This window comes from Bos grunniens, chromosome 13 (genome assembly GCF_055505025.1).
Source record: "Bos grunniens cultivar Pamir isolate PY7600 chromosome 13, Bosgru_T2T1.0, whole genome shotgun sequence".
In the NCBI taxonomy this organism is placed as follows: Eukaryota; Metazoa; Chordata; class Mammalia; order Artiodactyla; family Bovidae; genus Bos; species Bos grunniens.
In genome coordinates, this window is record NC_141177.1 from 19,693,457 (window position 1) to 19,712,935 (window position 19,479).

A 19,479-nucleotide genomic window follows, 5' to 3' on the forward strand; every position below is an offset into this window, starting at 1 on the left:
TGAATAATCTTAAGTGAAATTAAGAAAATAATTCCATTTATAATAGATTCTTAAAGAATAAAATACTTAGGAATAAATTTTTCAGAAGAAAAGCAGGACTTACGTAATAAAAACTACAAAACACTGTTGAAATACATCAGACATCTAAATAAAGGGAAAGACACCTGATATTCATGAGTCAGAAGACAATACTGTTAGGATGGCAATACTCCCCCAAACTAACTAATCAATTTGTATCAAAATCCCAGCTGATCTCTTTGCAGAATTGGACAAGCTGATCCTACAATTCATATGGAAATCCAAAGGACCCAGAAGAGCAGAAACAATCTTGAAAAAAGTTGGAGAATGCATATCTAATATCAAAACTTACTGAAAAGATATAATAATCAACAAAATGTTACTGTCACTGTGAACAAATATTATAGATCAATGGAAAAGAAGTGAGAATTCAAAAATAAACCCATGTATTTATGGTCAACTGATTCTTCAACAAACATGCCAAGCTGTTTTAAAAAGTCGTATTAATGAAAATACAGAAGAGCACACAAGAGAGCATAAAAAGGGCAGATAGGAAAAATACACAAATGTCCGGCAAGGTCTATATATGACTACTGAAATGTCTCACAAAATAAAGTGCAGATATTGTTGGCATTACATTGAATTCCAACATTTTGTATTTAAGATTAGGGTTTTTAGTTTTGTACATTTTTGGTAATGTGGTTAAACTACATTTATAATAAGAAAACATTATTTCTGTCACTGTGCTAAGAGTCTCTCTCTATAGCTACCTAGATTTGATTTCTTCCTCTGCCTACAGAGAAATGTTAAAGTGTTTTCTAAATATCACATTTCAAAAAAAAAAATGCAGTGGTGAGAAAAGGGATTAACTGTAAATTGGTAACAGAGATTGTTTTGGGGTGACAGAAATACTCTAAAACTGGATTGTAGTGATGGTTACTTCTTTGAAAATCTACTAAATATTACTAGATTAAAATGGGTAATTTTTTTGTTACATAAATTATGTCACTAAAGCTGTTAAAAATAATTCAATACCATGGAGAAAATATTTCATTTCTAATTTGTAACATGCTTTAGTATATACAAGATAAGTGAGAAAAGGATATTTTCTACACTTTTTAAAATTTTTATTTTGGAGAAGAGTTGATTAACATTGTTGTGTTAGTTTCAGGTGAATAGTAAAGAGTTTCAGTTATACACAAACACTCTTTCTGATTTTACTTACCAGGTATGACTTCTAGGCAACCAATTTTCTTTCCCGACTTTTTCAATGCAGAACTTCTGTGGCCCATTGCTCCCTAAAATATAGTGAAATCATCAACAGCTTGATAGTGTAATGGTTCTCAAATTGCTATCCCCAATTCAGCTGTATCAGCATCACCAGGGAACTTAACGAATCACAAATACACAGGCCCCAACTGAACTGAATCAAAAATTCTAGGGGTGAGGCTCAGCAACAATATTTTAACAAGCTTCCAGATGATTCTGATGAGTACTCAATTTGAGAACCATATTGTTAATGCATGCTAAGGAGGAGAAAATGCAGTTTCATCTACACCCCTTAGCTAGAACACCAGAATGCTGTAATTAATAATATCTCACATTACAAGGCATAAAAAGTTTAATTTCAATTTTAAACAGGGAAACTAAAACTCACTGTCTTATAAAATTTGATTTAAATAGAAAACTGTGAAAACTTTAGAAAATGTAAACTACCTAATGAATTCAATAGGTCCTGTAGGGTGTGTCCTGACACACTTTTTACCCAATTCTTGCCTCTCATTTATCTCGAGTCGGCTGTTAATGGTTATCTTTTAGTACTGGTTTTCTCAAAACATCACTGCTGCCCCTCAGCAGCATTTATTGGTGGTCACAATTGGAAGTACTACTGGACTTCTGAATAAGACAGCGCCAGGCACACTTAATGTTCTGCCATGTGTAAAATAAGTCAAGCCAAAGAATTTTCTCATGTTCCACCTGACTAAACACAATACAAATATAAATTGGTAGTACTTTTGCATCTACTAACACTGAAGTGTTTTCTTAAGTAGTTATGTGAAAAGCCCAGTATGGTCATTATGAAACAGGATAGCTAAAATAATAATTAAGCTTGAAATTATTAGTTTATGTACTGCACATTCTCTCAATATATTATAACATTTCTAGCCACACAGATGACAAGTTTAATAGTGCTAATTAGTATATAACAGTAGAGTCTGGATTTCTTTTTTTTTTTTTTTTTTTGATGATCTCATGAATCTTTATTTATAAAATTGGGAGGAATACTGGATTTGATCCACAGCTGCAGTATGCCAGACCTGTTTAAGGAGTTCATAATTCTTTTGGTTTCTTATTATTCAGTATATATACCTATTAGCTTCCCTGGAAATAATTTCTGCAGGTCAATGAATATCTACTATAACATGATTAGAAAGCAAAATGATATATCAGTTCAGTTCAGTCACTCAGTCGTGTCCGACTGTCTGCAACTCCATGGACTGCAGCATGCCAGGCTTCCCTGTCCACCGCCAACTGCCAGAGCCCGCCCAAACTCATGTCCATTGAGTCAGTGATGCCCTCCAACCATTGCATCCTTTATCATCCACCTCTCCTCCTGCCTTCAGTCCTTCCCAATATCAGGATATTTTCCAGTGAGGCAGTTCTTTGCATTTCTTTTGGATTTCTTTTAATAGACTGAATCAAATATCAAAATAGAGAAATATGAAATGAAGGATTCACAGTGAATTTCAATGATAAAGGCTATTTGACAAATAATACCAGTTACCCTGGATGTTTTCTAAAATTTTATGGACTTGTAAGACATCATTTGTAAACATAAACTGAAATTTTAGGCTGTCTATTGTTTTCAATCTTACTGACAACTACCCCTAAACCAAACAACCTTCAGATAGACTCCGCACGTTTATTCCTATTTTTCAACCTATTTCAACTTTAAAAAGGTCTGAGGTCTTTTAAATATCAGAGCCTTGGCTTATACTGGAATTCCATGATTAGACATTATACTTTAAGTTCTACCTCATTTTTCCTCTACTTTAATCAGCTATATTTTGGCAGGTATATTATCCTTATTTCATTTAGGCTATTTCCCTCTTTCTCTTACACGTATTTTTTTTGTCTATTATTTTTTACCTTTTCTATCTGTTCTTTCATATTTCAGTAATTCTTATATACAAAGAGCTTCTGACCTTCTCTTAGATCAGCTCATTTAAACAGGAACAACTTTTTGTGTCTTCTAACAGTTTCCCAGATATACATGTACTGAAATAAATATAATTTCTTCATAAATCACTTAAAAACTTCTAGATATTACAGTTAGTGTTATGTTCATGTATTTTTGGGAGGTTGTAGATACATTTCATATCTACCAACTTCATTATATAATATTAAAGATATGTTACAAAAATGGGATATTAGACCTGTTAAGGTCAAGATCCACCAGATTTAATTATTATATACTTTACTCTTACAACTTTATTTTCCTATACTGGGTGGAAGGGAGGTTAAACTAATTGTCCTCTAAAATTTGATGAATCACAATTTCACTGTCTTCCAAAAGTATCCTTCTGTATTGCTTCAGACTACTCCACCCAATCCTAATATTATTTCTAAGAGCAGACCTAGTTCTTATTTTTTTAATAATCAAGTTCCCAGTTTTTATTGAGAAACTTGTAGCAATTTTTTTCTTCCTTTTAGTCACTATTCCTTAACCTCTCCAAACCCCAACATGGTCTCTCTCTTTCAAACTAGAGAGCATTCTCAAAGGTGCCCCTCTCCAAAAATGTACTTAGAAATTATCCTTTTTGAGACTTCTTTCTCTGGAGCACTAGATAAAAACTTCCCTTCTATATTGCTTCGGAGAGACTAAAATATTTTTCTTTTTTACTCCCTGGCCTCTCCTCTGCCTCTAGGGTAGTTCTATCTCAACCCTAAATACAGATGTTTTTAAGCATCAGCTCTCTATTCTTTGTATTCTATTTCTGCACAAGCCCATCCATTCTCACAGCTTCACTGCTCTTATGAGCTACTTTCTCTAACTCTTACCTCTAAACTCAACACCTATAAAACTGTCCTCTCATTGAAATTTTCTACTTGGTTGTCTGACAGTCACCTTACACTTAGCAGATTCCTTACACTTCACAACTTCTCCATGTTGCATAAAATGTAAGCATTCTTCCTTTATATTTAATCTTCTAATCAAGTCTTATTTCTACCTTTGGAACTCCTCTTATTTCTACTTTTTCCATCCCTATTTTCTCTCTTAAGATCAGTTTTTTATCATAGCTCTAATGGTTTCTTCCTATTTCCACGCTTTTCTATTTGCATGCTATACTATCAAGTCTTCTAAAATGCAGCTTCAACAAATTCTATCTTCAAAAAGCTCCCAGAGCTTCCAAAACCCTAAGTAATGTCCAAATTCTTTTGGTCTGGTTTTTAAAGTCTTGAACTGGTTCAACATACTATCCAAAATCGTCTACTTGATCTACTTATGTCTTTACCTTTTGGCCATGCCACAGGGCACGTGGGCTCCTAGTCCCCCGGACAGTGATCGTACCCGCGTCCCTTGTGTGGGCAGTGCTGAGTCTTCACCACTGGACTGCCAGGGAGTCACCTACTTGATTCTTTAATTCTGACTCTCTTTTTCCAGCAGACTTAAGGATTCCAACTTCTATCCTCCCATGCTACTTGCATATTGTTAGTGTTAAATAAAGACCTGAATTTACTTATTATTTAATCACAAAATATTCTTATAGTCATTCATTTCTAAACAACATATAATTTAATCAGTGACTATTATGTGACAGGTAATAGAAATAAAAAGATGGAAGATATGGATCTATATCTCAAGCAGCTCCAGGTATAACAGGGAAGAGTGGTAAATAAGTCATTAAAATATAATACAAACAATAGTGCCTGGCTCACAGGAAACACTGAAATGTTTGCCAAATGAATGAAAAATGTGGAGCTAGGCTAAGAATTAAACATTTTTGAGAGAAGGATTACAAAGTGATTTAAAAGTTGACACAAATCCTGGTTAACTATATCTAATTAAGAAAATAGCTATACTTTGTTATTTCTGATATACTGTATACACATTAGGGTAACAGCAGCGTGATCCTGTAGACATACCCATGAGGTCAGCAAATCCTCCAACTGGCAGTCGGCAGGTCCCAGTAACAAACTGCAAAAGTCGCATTCTCTTCTCATTATCGATTTCTTTAACAAACTGTTAAAAGCACATTTAAAGAGATACATAGGTCATATGCGTTTAGAATACTAAACAAAAAAGGAAAAAAAGATCATTTCATATCTTAGTTGAACTGCGAGGGTTAGATGCACCAGAAAATGCACCTATCACCGTGGGTGGTAGGCCTTCTCCCTGCTTGTCAAAAGCCCCACTCATCAGCCCCCTCCACCAACACCAATCCTAGTACCATAAGCTTATAGGTAAAGAGAAGAGTGCCCTGGGCTCGAGAGCACCCTACTCGTGCAGCCTCAAGATCAGCTCTTCTAGGGCACCCCTCCTTTTACCCCTAGATCTGCCTGTCCAACAGACATACATGTGATTACAAAGGATGCAGAGTTTGAGTTAGAACAGACTTTTTGGTTTTATGAACAAATGAAATTAAGCTCACAAATTCTGACCTGGATATATCCCAGGAATGTTCTTCTTTCAATGTTCTTTATGTTTTGGTGTAGCTATGCGTTGCCAGAATTATGTGGTTTTTAACTCCTACAACCCTGACTCAAAGCATTAAGTTTCTAGAGAATGCTTTCTAGCCTGCAGCACAAGAATTTTGGCTCAGCCAAATTTTTTGTAAAGAATTTTTATCTTACTGTACTAACTTATAGAAGCTTGGTCATTTCAGCTTGAGTTTTTTTCTAATTTATTTTTAATTGAAGGATAATTACAATATTGTATTGGTTGCTGGCATACATCAACATGGATCATCCAGAAGTATACAAATGTCCCTTCCCTTCTTATGAGGTTCTTTACATAAAAAGCAGGCATTAAAAAAAAACTTTTTTTTACTGTGGTTAAATATATATAAAATAAAAATTTACCATTTTAAGTATACAATTCAATGACACTAAACATATTCACACTGTTGTGTAACCATTGCCACCATTTCCAGAACTTTAGTTTACCAAACAAAAACTCATTTCTTTAAACTTACCTCCTTGCTTCTGCCTTCTCCCCTGTCCTTGGTAAACTCTATTCTACTTTCTGTCTCTATAAATTTGCTTATTCTAGATACTTCATGTAAGTGGAATCATACAATATTTGTCCTTTTGTGGCTGTCTTATTTCACTTAGCATTATATCCTTAAGGTTCACCCATGCTATAGCCTGTGTTAGAATTTCCTTTCTAACGTTGGACAATATTGCATTGTATGTACATACCACATTTTGTTTATCCAATCATCTGTTGATGGACATTTTAAGTTGCTTCCACCTTTTGGCTAATATAGATAATGCTGATTATGAACATAGTTATATGATAAGTATCTGAGTTCCTGCCTTAAATTCTTTTGGGTATGACCAAAAGAATATATTGTTGAACCATAAGGTAATTCTATGTTTAACATTTTGAGGACCCACCAAACTGTTTTCCATAGTGGTATACCATTTTATATTGTCACCAGCAATGTAGGAGGAATCCCAATTTCTCCACATCCTTACCAAGGATGAATAACTTTCATTTTTTTTAAATAACACCTTAAATGGGTGTTATTAAACACCTTAATGGGTGTACATCTCACTTTCATTTTGATTTGCACTTTTCTAATGATTAGTGAGCAATTTTTCAGATACTTATAGAAGAAATTTTTGAGGAGACACCATTATGATTCCAAACCAAGGGCCTCTAAGTTCTAAACATTAAATAATTCTTAATGAGATACGAATAATTAATGAAAATCATAGTTCAGACAATTCTATACAATCCTCAAAGCATTTAGATCAAATACAGGGGAATGTTATTATCTGGCGTTATCTTATTCTCTAGGCGAAGGTGCAAGGCGTGTGTTGCTTACTTGGCAATAGTCAAAGAATGCTGTATTCACTTATTACAATGCATAGAATGGAATGAGGACCCTGAACATACTGGTACATTTTATTCTATGACTCATTTCCATATGTGGTAAGCATTTTCTACAAAGTTATGGTTTATCTTCCAAAAGAAAGAAACTGAGACAAACCTGCCAAAACCACATGATTTGTTTACTTGTCCTGGTATAGTGACGGTAGATGGCATGTCTTTGCCAATCATTCAAATCAATCTCTTGCATCCCACATAAAAGAACCTTTAGGGATAAAAAAGACAAATAGTTTCTTTAGGTAAATGTACAACCTATATAAAAATACTAAACATAGGTAAGACTAATATTAAACGATTTTCAAAAATTAATCAGGAGGCTTTAGCTAAAAATGTGTGTGTCAAGAATTTCATCAAAATTTTAGCTATATTACTTATAAAAGTTGAGTTTCCATGTTTGGTACAATATATACACATATTCAGGTGAATAAGTTCCTCACTGGGCAGAGGTTCTAATATCTTTGGCAAAATTTTATATTTTTGGATAAATTATAGACTTTTAACTACTGGGGATTCTTCAGAAACATACTGCCAGAACAAAAAAATATTACTGCCATTGGAAAGATAGTGAAGTGAGTTGAAAACAGATACGTGAAAGCGTTATTTACCAGCATGCTTCAGAGGAAAGGAGAACTCATTACCTCTAATTCCTTTGCATCGAAGTACTGTAAATACTGCTGGGGAAGAATTTCATTAAAGCCCTCAAAGAAAGCTTGCGTCTGTTCTTCAACACCACGAGACAATCTCCATTCAGCTACCATTCTGGTAAATAATTATAAAAAAAGATGATGAGGAAGTTTAGATTTTACCTTTAAATTTTGAGTATAAAAATAATTTTTAAAAACTTTATTATGAAGAGTGTCAAATACATATGAGTAAAATAAATGAACCCTATGTACAGATATCTCAGCTTCAAGACAATACCAAACTTATTTCATTATGCGTCTATCCATACCCTAGACAGCATGTAATTTCATCTGAAACAAGTATTTGAGTATATATTTCTATTAGTCTTTTTTTAAAAAACAAACTATATTTCTATCATCACACAAAAAAGGTAACAATAATTCCTTTACATCAAATATTCAATGCTCAACTTCTACTGATTGACTCAAATTTTTGGACATACTGACTGTATCAGATTCAATTTTCTTCAAATTTTCATCTACAAAGACACATATCAATATGAACAGTCAAAATCACACCAAATAAAAAACTTTCTGCTTTGTTACAGAATGATTTTAATGAGCAAACAAACATATTTTAGGCATTTGATTACTTGATGACAATTTCAGACAACACAAGTTCTAAAGTTTATTAAACTCTGAAATTTTGGAAAATAGCAATGTTGGTTGTATTGGACTAATCTCCCTGGTGATTATAATTACAAACACTGGGCAAATTATAGATATCAAATGTCTGAAGGCATCAGAGAGAAACCAAAGGCAGGCAGAAACTGGTGGGGACAAGATTCTTGAAGGAGGCTGGCACTCTGGAGCAGAGCCACATTTACTACACTTTTCCTCTGAGGGCACTGACCAGTTTACAAAGAGCACAGGAAAATGAAACTCAAATTAAAAGCAACGGTATCACTGGGCTGTGGAGATATAAGGTTAACAGCTTAAAGCTGCCAAAGCAGCTACAGAAAAATCCCTGAAAGAAAAAAGACAGAGGGTGTTCTGAAATCTGTACTTCAAATACACTTCAAATCCTTAACTGACTCCTAAATACACATGTGCAAAATGATGAGATGCCAGGGAACCCTGTCCAGTGAACAACTGGAGAGTCAAAGACCCAATCAGAAATTTTGGTAGTCACCTAGTGCTGTAGAGACAGAATTTAAATTTAATTCTCACAAGTTATATGGAAAATACCTGGGCTTTCCACTGTAAGGACTATGGAACCATATTCTAAGGAATAAAGAATATGTTTTAGGACTAAAAGCAAAATGGAAATACAGGAGCTCTAGCAAGCATCCACAAAATGAATGTGATCTGTCCTTAACTTTTTGTCAAAACAAAACTCAATATACTTCAAAGAAAAAAAAAAGAATTCAGAGTCTCTACCATGTATTATCCATAATGAAAAAATGACTGCATGTGCAAAGAAGCTGAAAAATGTGACTCAAAAGAGAAAAAAGTCCATAAATAGTAACTGGGAAAACTGATAGCTCAAATGTTTAAGTTAGTAAATACTTTAAAAAAACTAGTAAAATGTGTTAAATAATTTAGAGGACAAGATGGACAAACTGTATGAAGAGATGAAGATTCTCAACACAGAAACTCTTGAAAGAACCAAATGGAAATTTAAGAATATCTGAAATGAAAATTTAATTGGATGAGTTTAAGAGCACTGTATTCAAAGACAAATCAATCAAAATGGCCCAAACTGAATCACAGAGAAAATGAAAAAAATACAAACACCACCTGGGATAATATCAAAGGTTAAATATACATGTAACTGAAGTCTCTGAAGTATGAAAGAAGGAACCAAAGGAAAAGGAACATCTATAGAAAGAACAAAAATTTTCCGTAACTGCTAAAATGGCATCAATCACAAGAAGCTTACAAAATGCCAGAAAGGATAAATATAAAAGCAATCACAATTAGATACATCAGAATAAAAATGCTTAAAAAACAAAATCTTTTAAAAGCCAGAGAAGAAAGCATATACTTCATCCAGAAAATAAAAACAATGGCTCACATCAACAAAAACAGAAGCCAATAATGGAATAACACCATTGAAAGAAAGTGCTAAAAAAAACACAAAACTACAAACCTAGAATTCTAAATCGAGTGCAAATATCCTTCAAATATTGAAGGTGACATACAAGTATTTTCGGATAAAAGCTGAGACAATTCACTGCCAGCAAGCACACATTAACAGAAATGGTGAAGGAAGTTTTTAAAGCTGAAGGGAAATGATCCCAGGTGAAAAAAAATGTAACTGCAGAAAGAAATGAAGAAAACTAGAAATGGTAATGTGAGTAAATATAAAAGACTACTATTCCTTAATTTCTTTTAAAATATATTGATTTCTTAAAGCAAGAAAATAGTATTACGGGGTTATAAACATCAGAAATACAATGATAAAAATAGCACAAATGGCTGAAGTGAGATAAAATTATACTATTATGAGCCTCTTATATTAGTATATTAGTACAATGTTACACATATGAATATAGCAGTATAAAATTAATTAAAAAGTGGTAAGTTAAGGATGTATATTTTCATTAGAACAATCATTAAAAAATTAAAGAGGTATAGTGAAGAAAAACACCAAAGATATACGAAAAGAAAACTAGAAATTATTAATACAAAGGACGGCAGGAAAGGAGGAACAAAAGAAATTGGGAAAAAGAAGAAACAAATAGCAAGGTGGCAAACTTAAGTCCAATCATGTCAGTAACAACATTCAACTTAAATGTACTAATTGCAATTAAAAATAAAGATCAGACTGGATAAAAATAATAAGACCTAAGAATATTCTGCTTATAAGAAACATACTTTAAACAGAAAGACAAAGGATTGAAAATAAAGCATAGAGGAAGATATGTCATGCAAATATTAATCACAAGAAAGCTGGAGAGGATATTTTAATATTTGAAAAGTAGAAAAACAGGCAAGAGATCCAGAAGCAGGAATTCAAACAGCAGCAGTTATATGAAATCTCACCCATATCTGACAGAACTGTTGCTGAGAATATGTGAGTGAACTAATAACTCGAGACTAAAAGTATGAAAGCAAAGCATAAGAGAATACACTAAGAAAATCATTTTACTTAAAAATTTTACCTGATCTTTCAATATTCCCCACAAAAACATCTGCATATAAAATTGAGATTGTTTTCAATGCCATGATGTTAGACAGCATAGTAGTTACAGAACTGGTATTTAAAAGGGTGAGCCAACACTGCTTCTACCCTTCAAACTTTCACTTCTGGAGAAAAACTGAAAGGTCTATCTGTTCAAATTTCTTTTCTGTTACTTTATAAATCTTCATATTTCTGGTTACACTGAAAAATACCATAAAGGGGAGATGAAACTCGTCAACATCCACTAGACTAATTCTTTGGAAGGCTTACAGTTTGAATTAACCTTCATGGTAGTCCCTCTACCCTGCTGCCTCCTCAAGAATCCATCCTACCTTTCACGTGCTTTACTGTCAGACTTGTTACAAAGAAATTTATACTGTCTATTGAACTTAGTCCTTAATTTCTTGTCACCTGGCTTCTATATCTACCACTGGGCTATAGTTCTAACTGTTATAAGGATTATCGTAACTTACTAGCCACCACATTGTGTAAAGGTTCATTTTCCTTGACTTCTGAAGTACAGGACATGGCAAAGGGGCTACTAATCCTGAGCTTCCTGACGGAACCACACACTATGGCAACTCTATTCACCATTTGTGACTTGTGCTTTCCATCCTGTACATTGCTTCCAAGAACTTTTGCTCTATTTCTACATAACTGAATGCTTCCCAAACATCAAGTCTCAAATTAACTATCATCAGATTCCAGTTCCATGATTATAACGAGATAAAGCAATGTCTCCTATAGTATTTGTTCCTCTCAATGTACTTACAAGATAGGAAGTGGTGAATTGTGTCCTTAATAACATACAATCAGGTCTGATAATAATTAGTATAAAGACAAATAATACTTTTTGAAATACTGTATACTAGTACATATATAGTCCAACAGAAAGGCTAAAAACCATGCCAAAAAGAGCATTCTCTCTTACCTGATATATTCCTCTTTATTTTCTTCTGTTACAAGAATATTGCCACCATTGGGTTTCAAATCATGACTCTTGATTTCACCTAAGATTTCTTTATCAACGGAGAAATACATTTCCAAACCACACTCCTCAATATTGTTTTCTCTGCCCAAATGAAAGTAACACTGTTACACTAATTTAATCATTTAAGGTTCTTTTTTAAAACTAAAGGACTATGTTCTTCAGTAATTAATGTTTTAGTCACTAAGTCTTGTCCAACTCTTCTGCGACATCATGGATTACAGCCTGCCAGTCTCCTCTATCCATGGGATTCTCCAGGCAAGAATACTGGAGTGGGGTGCCAATTCATTCTCCAGGGGATCTTCCCAACTCAGGGGTCAAATCCTTGTCTTCCTGCATAGGCAGGTGGATTCTTTACCACTGAGCCACCTGGGAAGCAATATGTTCTTCAACAATTATTGTTAAACTGTAACATCAGAATAACAAAGCTGGAACATGATGCTCTAATAGTCATATTTTGCCTAACATTTTTGGGTATATTTCTATAAAAATAATCAATCATACTGAATAATGAGACAGATATAACGTAAATCATGTAAATTCAGTAAACCAATTACATGCTTACAGTCTGAATACATTGCCAACACTATAATGAAAGCATACAGACTAGAGACTTCCCTGGTGGTCCAGTGGCTAAGACTTCAATGGAGAGGGCCCAGGTTCAATCCCTGGTCCGGGGAACTAGATCCCACATGCTGCAACTAAAAGATCCCGCATGCCCCAAAGAAGACCAAAGATCCCGTGTGCCACAACTGAGACCCAGCAAAGCCAAAGAAATACTTTTTTAAAAAGAAAACATATAGATTATATTTTGATAATTAAAAGGAAACAAACTTACTTAACCCAGATGAGAGAATTGTAAAATTCTGGATCAATCGATTCTAAATCCTTCAGTCCAACTGGTTTATTCAAGATACGCTTATAGAATGGCAAAGAAAAACCTGTGTCTATGAATTTCCCATGGAACAGAGCCTATGCAAGAAGAAAACAATCCATAATTTTATAACAGTCAGTACTTCAGAATGTTAAGATGAGTTCTTCAGTTAAAAGACAAATAAAACAAACTCCCCATCATACAATCTATTATGGAATATTTCTAGGAAAAGGGAAGATATAAGAACCCAATCTTAAGACATGTCAGTGATGAGAAAATTTCAAACGAGAAAGTTAAAGGCACAATGCTTTATTTAGTATTGCTGAATTAGCAAAGTAAATACAGCTCTCCACTTGCACTTACCATAGCAATAAACCTGCCAATAAAACGAAAATATTTCAGGTGATCTGGATTGATGTAAGAAGCGGGGTTTATCTGCAAGCAGTAGTTATCCTTCCCTGCATATTCAAACAGGCAATACATTGGGTTCAACACCTCATGTGACAAAAGAAAGAACCATTCTCTGAAACCAAAAGAAAATTTAGGGTGAAAAATCTTGTAAGTAACCATACCAATAAATCAAAGAGAAGTGCTATAAAGCTCTCAGGAATCTATACTCCTCACGTGGTGATATTTCTCTAGTCTCACACTGATTTTTACAGCTTCTGTACAAACCACCATCTATTTTGCAAAGATATTTACACATTGCTTATTTCAAAGAATCTAAGACATCGTTGACTTTAAAGACAACATTATTTGATGAACCACTAAAAAAAATTTCCAACTGTAATACACATCTCAGTTTCAGAGATGTTAAAATATGAAAACTTTAGTCTTAGAATCAGTGAAATACTCAACATAGGCAGGTTTAAACTTCACTGTTGACCCATGTGGTTAGAGTAGCTGAAACAAGTCTAACATTATTCCATTCATGTCCAAGCCCCTCAGTGATGCTCATTAAGTGCTACCGCTCTCTTAAATATGAAAAAACTTCCAATATCACAGAGGCAATAAAACACTTAATTCAAGCTATTCATTCATTAGAAAAATACACTGAGAAGCTCTAATTCAAATGCTGTGAAAGTATCAACCAACACTAACGTAAGATTATAGTTACTAACTATGTAACAGGGGTGAGGATCTGGCAGAACAGTAGGCAGAGTGAATCTGGGGCAATTTATCAGTTCATGCCCAAGATTTCTTTTTTTGTTGATTTATGGCCTCTGCTGGTAATCCTGCTTATACTTAATACTACTAGTTAATTTTCTAGCTAGGAATGGATGATTACTCTCCTCCTGAATTATCTTTAAACAAAATTAAATGTTTCTACTCATATTTTTATTTACCTGTGATTACTTCATACATTTTGAAATATGAACTTTGAAACAAAACCTAAGTAAAAACAACTAAAATGCAGTGACCAGTTAGTGACTCCACAAAGACTCAGGGTCTGAAGTAGGGTATTAATAAACTATATTTCTATACAGCAATCCCAGAGAAGCAGTTATGATCACTCTTATTATACAGATGAAGGTAGTTGCCCCAAGTCATACTACTAAGTACAGAAAAAGGATTCAAACGCAATCTTGACTTCAAAATCCTTGGCTTTTTGTAAGGCCACTGATATGCAAATTTTTAACCCTGTATAATATATCGTTATGGAATAAGCAAAGCAACTTGCTGCTTGAGTCCGTCTTCCAGGGTTTGATTAGAAGCTTCAACATTAAGAAAAGAGAATTTAAAATTTCAAGTCCTATTTTACATAGCCTTCTATACTCTCAAAACAGATATATATATATATATTAAACTCAGTTGGGAACTGAATGACTATTATTTCTATCAAGAGTCTGTGTTGGGGAACGTGACCTGAACACTCTAGGGCCTTGTATGTTTTACGGAACAGATATGATGCAGTCAACTGAACACTGGCTTCTAGTTCGAAGATGTGAAACTTACATCCAGGCTCTACAACTTAGTTATGTGTCTCTGGTGACTCTCTATACCTCATTATTACCTGGAAAATTCTCTCACAGAATTATCCTGATGAATAAATGAGTGATGTGGGTGAAATCAACTAGCAGTACCTTAGAGAGAGAAGTATTGAATTAATGGTTTTTGAAGTTTTATAACTGCAACATTTAATAAAGGTACAAAAATTTGCTACATTTCATTTTCCTGAAATAGAAAATTGAGAAAATACTTGCAAGCAAAGTGTAATGATACCTTTGGAGGAAAGGAACTAAGTTCTGAGTATTCATATTATCACTACCTTGCTACACCTCCATAATCTAAACCTTCTTCTCCTGGAAAAATCACCCACAAACGTCTTCGCAGATCTTGAGGACTGAAGCTCATTATCTACCAAAAAATAAAGGTATAAGAATTGGTAAAAGTAGAAACACCTTAATCACTTACTTCCGGGTTAGAAATCTCCTTCAGTATAAGTAACTGAAATTCCTCAGGACATAGAATAGTGTTTGTAGTTTGGTCAATTTCACACATACAGAAAATAAAGTTTCATAATATTTTATAAATTACACATATCTATATTTCTGTATACTTTATATATAATTTTCTTTTAAATGATCCTACCACTGACAAAATTCCTCTTCTCAATTGCTTAGAGCAGAGTAACTGTGACCACGATCAGAGGTTAGGTCCTTATTTGGTTTGGGCCAGGTTTCAGTTTATTTTATACCCAAAAGGTACACATAATAGCTAACTGGCTAACTTGGAAATGAAAAACAGTGGCTGTGACAGAACAGTTACCTTGGAAACTCATTCTCAGTGGAAAACTGGAAAAACTGCTCAAAGTTTGTACTCTACTACAGTAGTTAATATGATCATCTTCATATTTTTAGGACAGTGCCATTACTGAGCGACAGTGGAGAGGTCAGTCAGGTTCTTCCTTTTTAAAAGTATTTAAATACTTACCCAAAATTGGGCATGTAGATTACAAACATTACTCTTAGGGGAAAAAAATGACATGGAGAGAAGAAAGTCCATACAATGATTCTATTTTATGAAGGGACAATGAACAATTTTAAGAATGAACAATCAAATTTAAATATCTAGAGAGGCCCAGGAAGTGACCTGCTTATTCTAAGGATCTCTCAGTTTCTATACTTTCATGAATTCATATCCCACATGAAACAAATAATTTGATGCTTATGACAAATGTTCTACAAATACTATAGGCTAGAAATATACCAATGGAAATGAGATATAAGTTAAAATTATCTTGTTCATTTCTTGTTCCTTCTGGTTATTCTTTGTCCCTGTGGCTGCTCCCCAAACCGTAGGATAGTCCCTGATCTTGTTTGCTGTTCCCCTTTAAATAATACCCTTTAACAAATGTCTAATATGAAGGAGGGCTTTGCAGATGGTGCTAGTGGTAAAGAACCCGACTACCAATGCAGGAGATGTAAGAGACACAGGTTCAACCCCTGGGTAGGGAATATCCCCTTGAGGAAGGCATGGAAACCCACTCTAGTATTCTTGCCTGGAGAATCTCATGGGCAGCGAAGCCTGGCAGGGTCGCAAAGAGTCAGACATGACTGAAGTGACTTAGCACACCCAGCACACAAGATGAAGGAAAAAAAATGTTTCTCCTGCCATTTCCCCCATAAACAGTTCTGCTGTGTCAAAAAACACACCACCTTAAACAACTTTATCCAAACATTATGAAGAAAATCTGATGTTAATTTTGTTATATGTCACTCTTCCAAACACATTTTTAAGTTATTTCACATTTATTGGATGGGTGTACAATCTAGGGTAAGAATTTTTAAAAACTGTTTTAGCACCACCTGGTCTGTCATTCTGCAAAAGTCTCCACGTGTCAAATGCTAAAGGGACATTTACTCATGTCTGCATCTTTTCAGCACTGCTATCATCAAGTCATGCTCCAAGAAACTGGCTCACCAGGGATTGACCACTCAGTGACTACATACTGGTTATGAACATGAAAAGAAGAAACAGGCAACAGTGGGACAGAGAATGGCCTTGGAGCTTTGCTTACATCAGACCAAGAGAAGGACTCATAATTCCCTAAAGTGGCCTTAGTCAAGCTCTTTTCCTAAAAAACTATCTGCTCCTGCTTAGCAGGATGCCAACCGGCATTTCCCTTCAATGTTAATAACTGAGGTTCCATAAGTAAAGAATATAATTGTTTCTGAAAGTAAGCAGACAGCCATTGTCAACTATCTCAGTCTTTTTTCTGTTTGCATGCAGTTTGGCACTTCGTAATGCTGTAGCTACCAAAATTATCATAAAGGTTTGATAATAAAGAATCACATCCACATCTGTCCATAAAACAAGAATGAACTGGAAGTTTTCATATTAAGATATTTTTCATACAACAATCACTTAATGTTTGAGTGCGTACTCAGGTTGCTTCAGTCATGTCCAACTCTTTGCAACCCTATGGACTGTAGCCTGCCAAGCTTCTCTGTCCATGGGATTCTCAAGGCAGGAATTCTCAAGGCAAGAATTCTCAAGTGGGTTGCCATGCTCTCCTCCAGGAGATCTTTCCAACCCAGGATTCGAACCCATGTCTCCTGAGACTCCTGTATTGCAGGTAGATTCTTTATGGGCTGAACTACCAGGGAAGCCCAATCACTTAATACTTAACTGCATTGGTTGGTAAACAAAGTTGTAAAATAGACCAAGCAGTAAATTAACTCAGGTTCTAAGGACAACTAAAACATTTGAGACTACTCCTGAGAACATTATTTTTAGATACTGTCATCAATGACCAATTACACTTTTTACTACATAAATAAACTCTTAAAATTATAAGAATAAATATGCTTATTGTAAAAATGCAAGTAATACAGAAGTATAAATATAAATTCTCCCTCTCTTTCTCTATCTGGAGCCAACAATGTTCATATGAACTTTGTTCATATGGAACTTTGGTAGACATTTATCTACCTATTTTCTTACTTAAATATCTATTTCAAATCAAATACTGAATTTAGAAATGGAAACATGAAACTAGTATTAAATTAATATGACATTTCAAAAGCACAGAACATACACATACACAAAACACACACACACAAAGCTATCTGTATTTTCCTAAATTTTAAATACTAAGGAATCTGATGATGAAATTAGACTTAAAAAATTCAAGGACTTCATCTCAAAAAATTGCAGAGTTCAGATTAAACTGCCAGCACCAAAAGGTTTTGGGTTAGAAGCCAGGGGGCAAACCATTAAGTGAATAAAACAGTACCTGCTGAAAGGAATCCTCAAACAATGTTTTTCTTGTCACTGTAATCTTTATGTGCTGTGGCATGGCCAGTTGCTGAAATATAAGAATGTCTTAAGTCAACTCTCACCATTAAAATGGCCTATCAAAAAACCAAAAGAATAAAGTTTTACTTACTTTTTTTCATTTATAGTAACAAGTAGACTATGAATATGAATTTTTATTTAATAATGTTTAACCGTACATTTGTGAGTATTCATGCTAACTACAGATCATCTGATATATAAAAAACAGAAGAAAGCAAGATGTTGTACACACCAGTGATTACTTAATGAGTCAAATTTTTACTTAAATTTTCAAATTTCCTTCTCCAGGGGATCTTCCCAACCCAGGGATCGAACCTGGGTCTCCCGCATTGTAGGCAGACACTTTACCATCTGAGCTACCAGGAGAGATCTAAATTTTCAAAAAGCTAATTCAAATTGTTTTGGGTTACATGGGCCCAATTAATTATAAGAGTTTGAAGTTTAAAAATATTCATCACAGTCACACTTGGACTAGTGCATTAATTTTACTGAGAACCCATTAAGAAAGCACTAATTCACTAAACATTTATATTAAAAATAACTGATCATGTCTGTTAAAAATATTCTGAATATAATCACATATGTGTAATAATGTATCTATCAAAGTAACACATACATATGGATCTATTAAAGTCATATCAAATGCTAGATACGAAAGGAGCTGGTTACAATTTAAACACCAGAAAACGTTGTAACTCATTTGAAGATTTCTCCAACTTGAAAATAATGAGTACTGAAATGAGCAGCAAGGCTTCCTTATTGAAATGGTTTCAAATTTATTCTTCTGGACAAGAGAAGTCATAAATTATCTAAGTGATAAATCTATTTCTTGAATCTAAAAATAGAAAAATTCTAACCCTTCCATATTTTACCTGTTTGTCCATACGTTAATTAATTCTACAATCACTGATTGTGTAAGCAACATAATAAAAGGAGTACAGAAATACAGTACTGGTACTAACCTGACACCAGAAACGGAAATATTGAACCTTTGCCTTGAAGTCCCGTACATAGGCTATCTGGGGTCCATTGTCTCTGAGGAAGAATGTTAATATGACATAAATCTGATTGTAAGATAAAATACTGAAGGAAAACACAATATCACACTCCCTAAGTACTTAGTAGTTAAATACAAAAATGTCCCAGTACAACATACTCCTAAAACCACCTTAAAAATGAAATATTCCCCATGACTACTTTTAAAGAAGAAAACAGAAATACACTTTGATCTTTTTAAAGCTGCTGTTTCTGAGATTCTCTCTTCTATTCAGCCAAATATAAACAGGGCTAGGTAAAGGAGGTTTTGTCCGAGAAGGGCATCTATTCCCAAATTCACTCCCCTTTCTCCTTAATAGAATCTTGAGATTT

The 19,479-nt window shown here is 34.1% G+C and overlaps 1 protein-coding gene across 13 annotated transcripts in view; it reads right to left on the bottom strand.

Moving 5' to 3' along the window:
• The window catches only part of ITCH (itchy E3 ubiquitin protein ligase), a 97,072-nt gene that overhangs the window by 3,661 nt on the left and 73,932 nt on the right, over positions 1-19,479 (bottom strand). For 10 of the 13 annotated variants that reach the window (XM_086332274.1, XM_086332264.1, XM_086332268.1 and 7 more), the window contains 10 exons: positions 19,074-19,146; positions 18,050-18,121; positions 15,080-15,168; positions 13,174-13,333; positions 12,775-12,908; positions 11,880-12,020; positions 7,777-7,897; positions 7,239-7,343; positions 5,167-5,263; positions 1,244-1,316 (listed from right to left, as the gene is read on the bottom strand). In XM_086332274.1, coding sequence (XP_086188400.1) covers positions 1,244-1,316; positions 5,167-5,263; positions 7,239-7,343; positions 7,777-7,897; positions 11,880-12,020; positions 12,775-12,908; positions 13,174-13,333; positions 15,080-15,168; positions 18,050-18,121; positions 19,074-19,146 — 1,065 coding nt within the window. Of the gene's footprint in view, positions 1-1,243; positions 1,317-5,166; positions 5,264-7,238; positions 7,344-7,776; positions 7,898-11,879; positions 12,021-12,774; positions 12,909-13,108; positions 13,334-14,824; positions 14,895-15,033; positions 15,169-18,049; positions 18,122-19,073; positions 19,147-19,479 lie in introns of those variants that run through there. The other 3 variants (XR_015139110.1, XR_015139111.1, XM_086332276.1) reach the window with 2 other exon arrangements.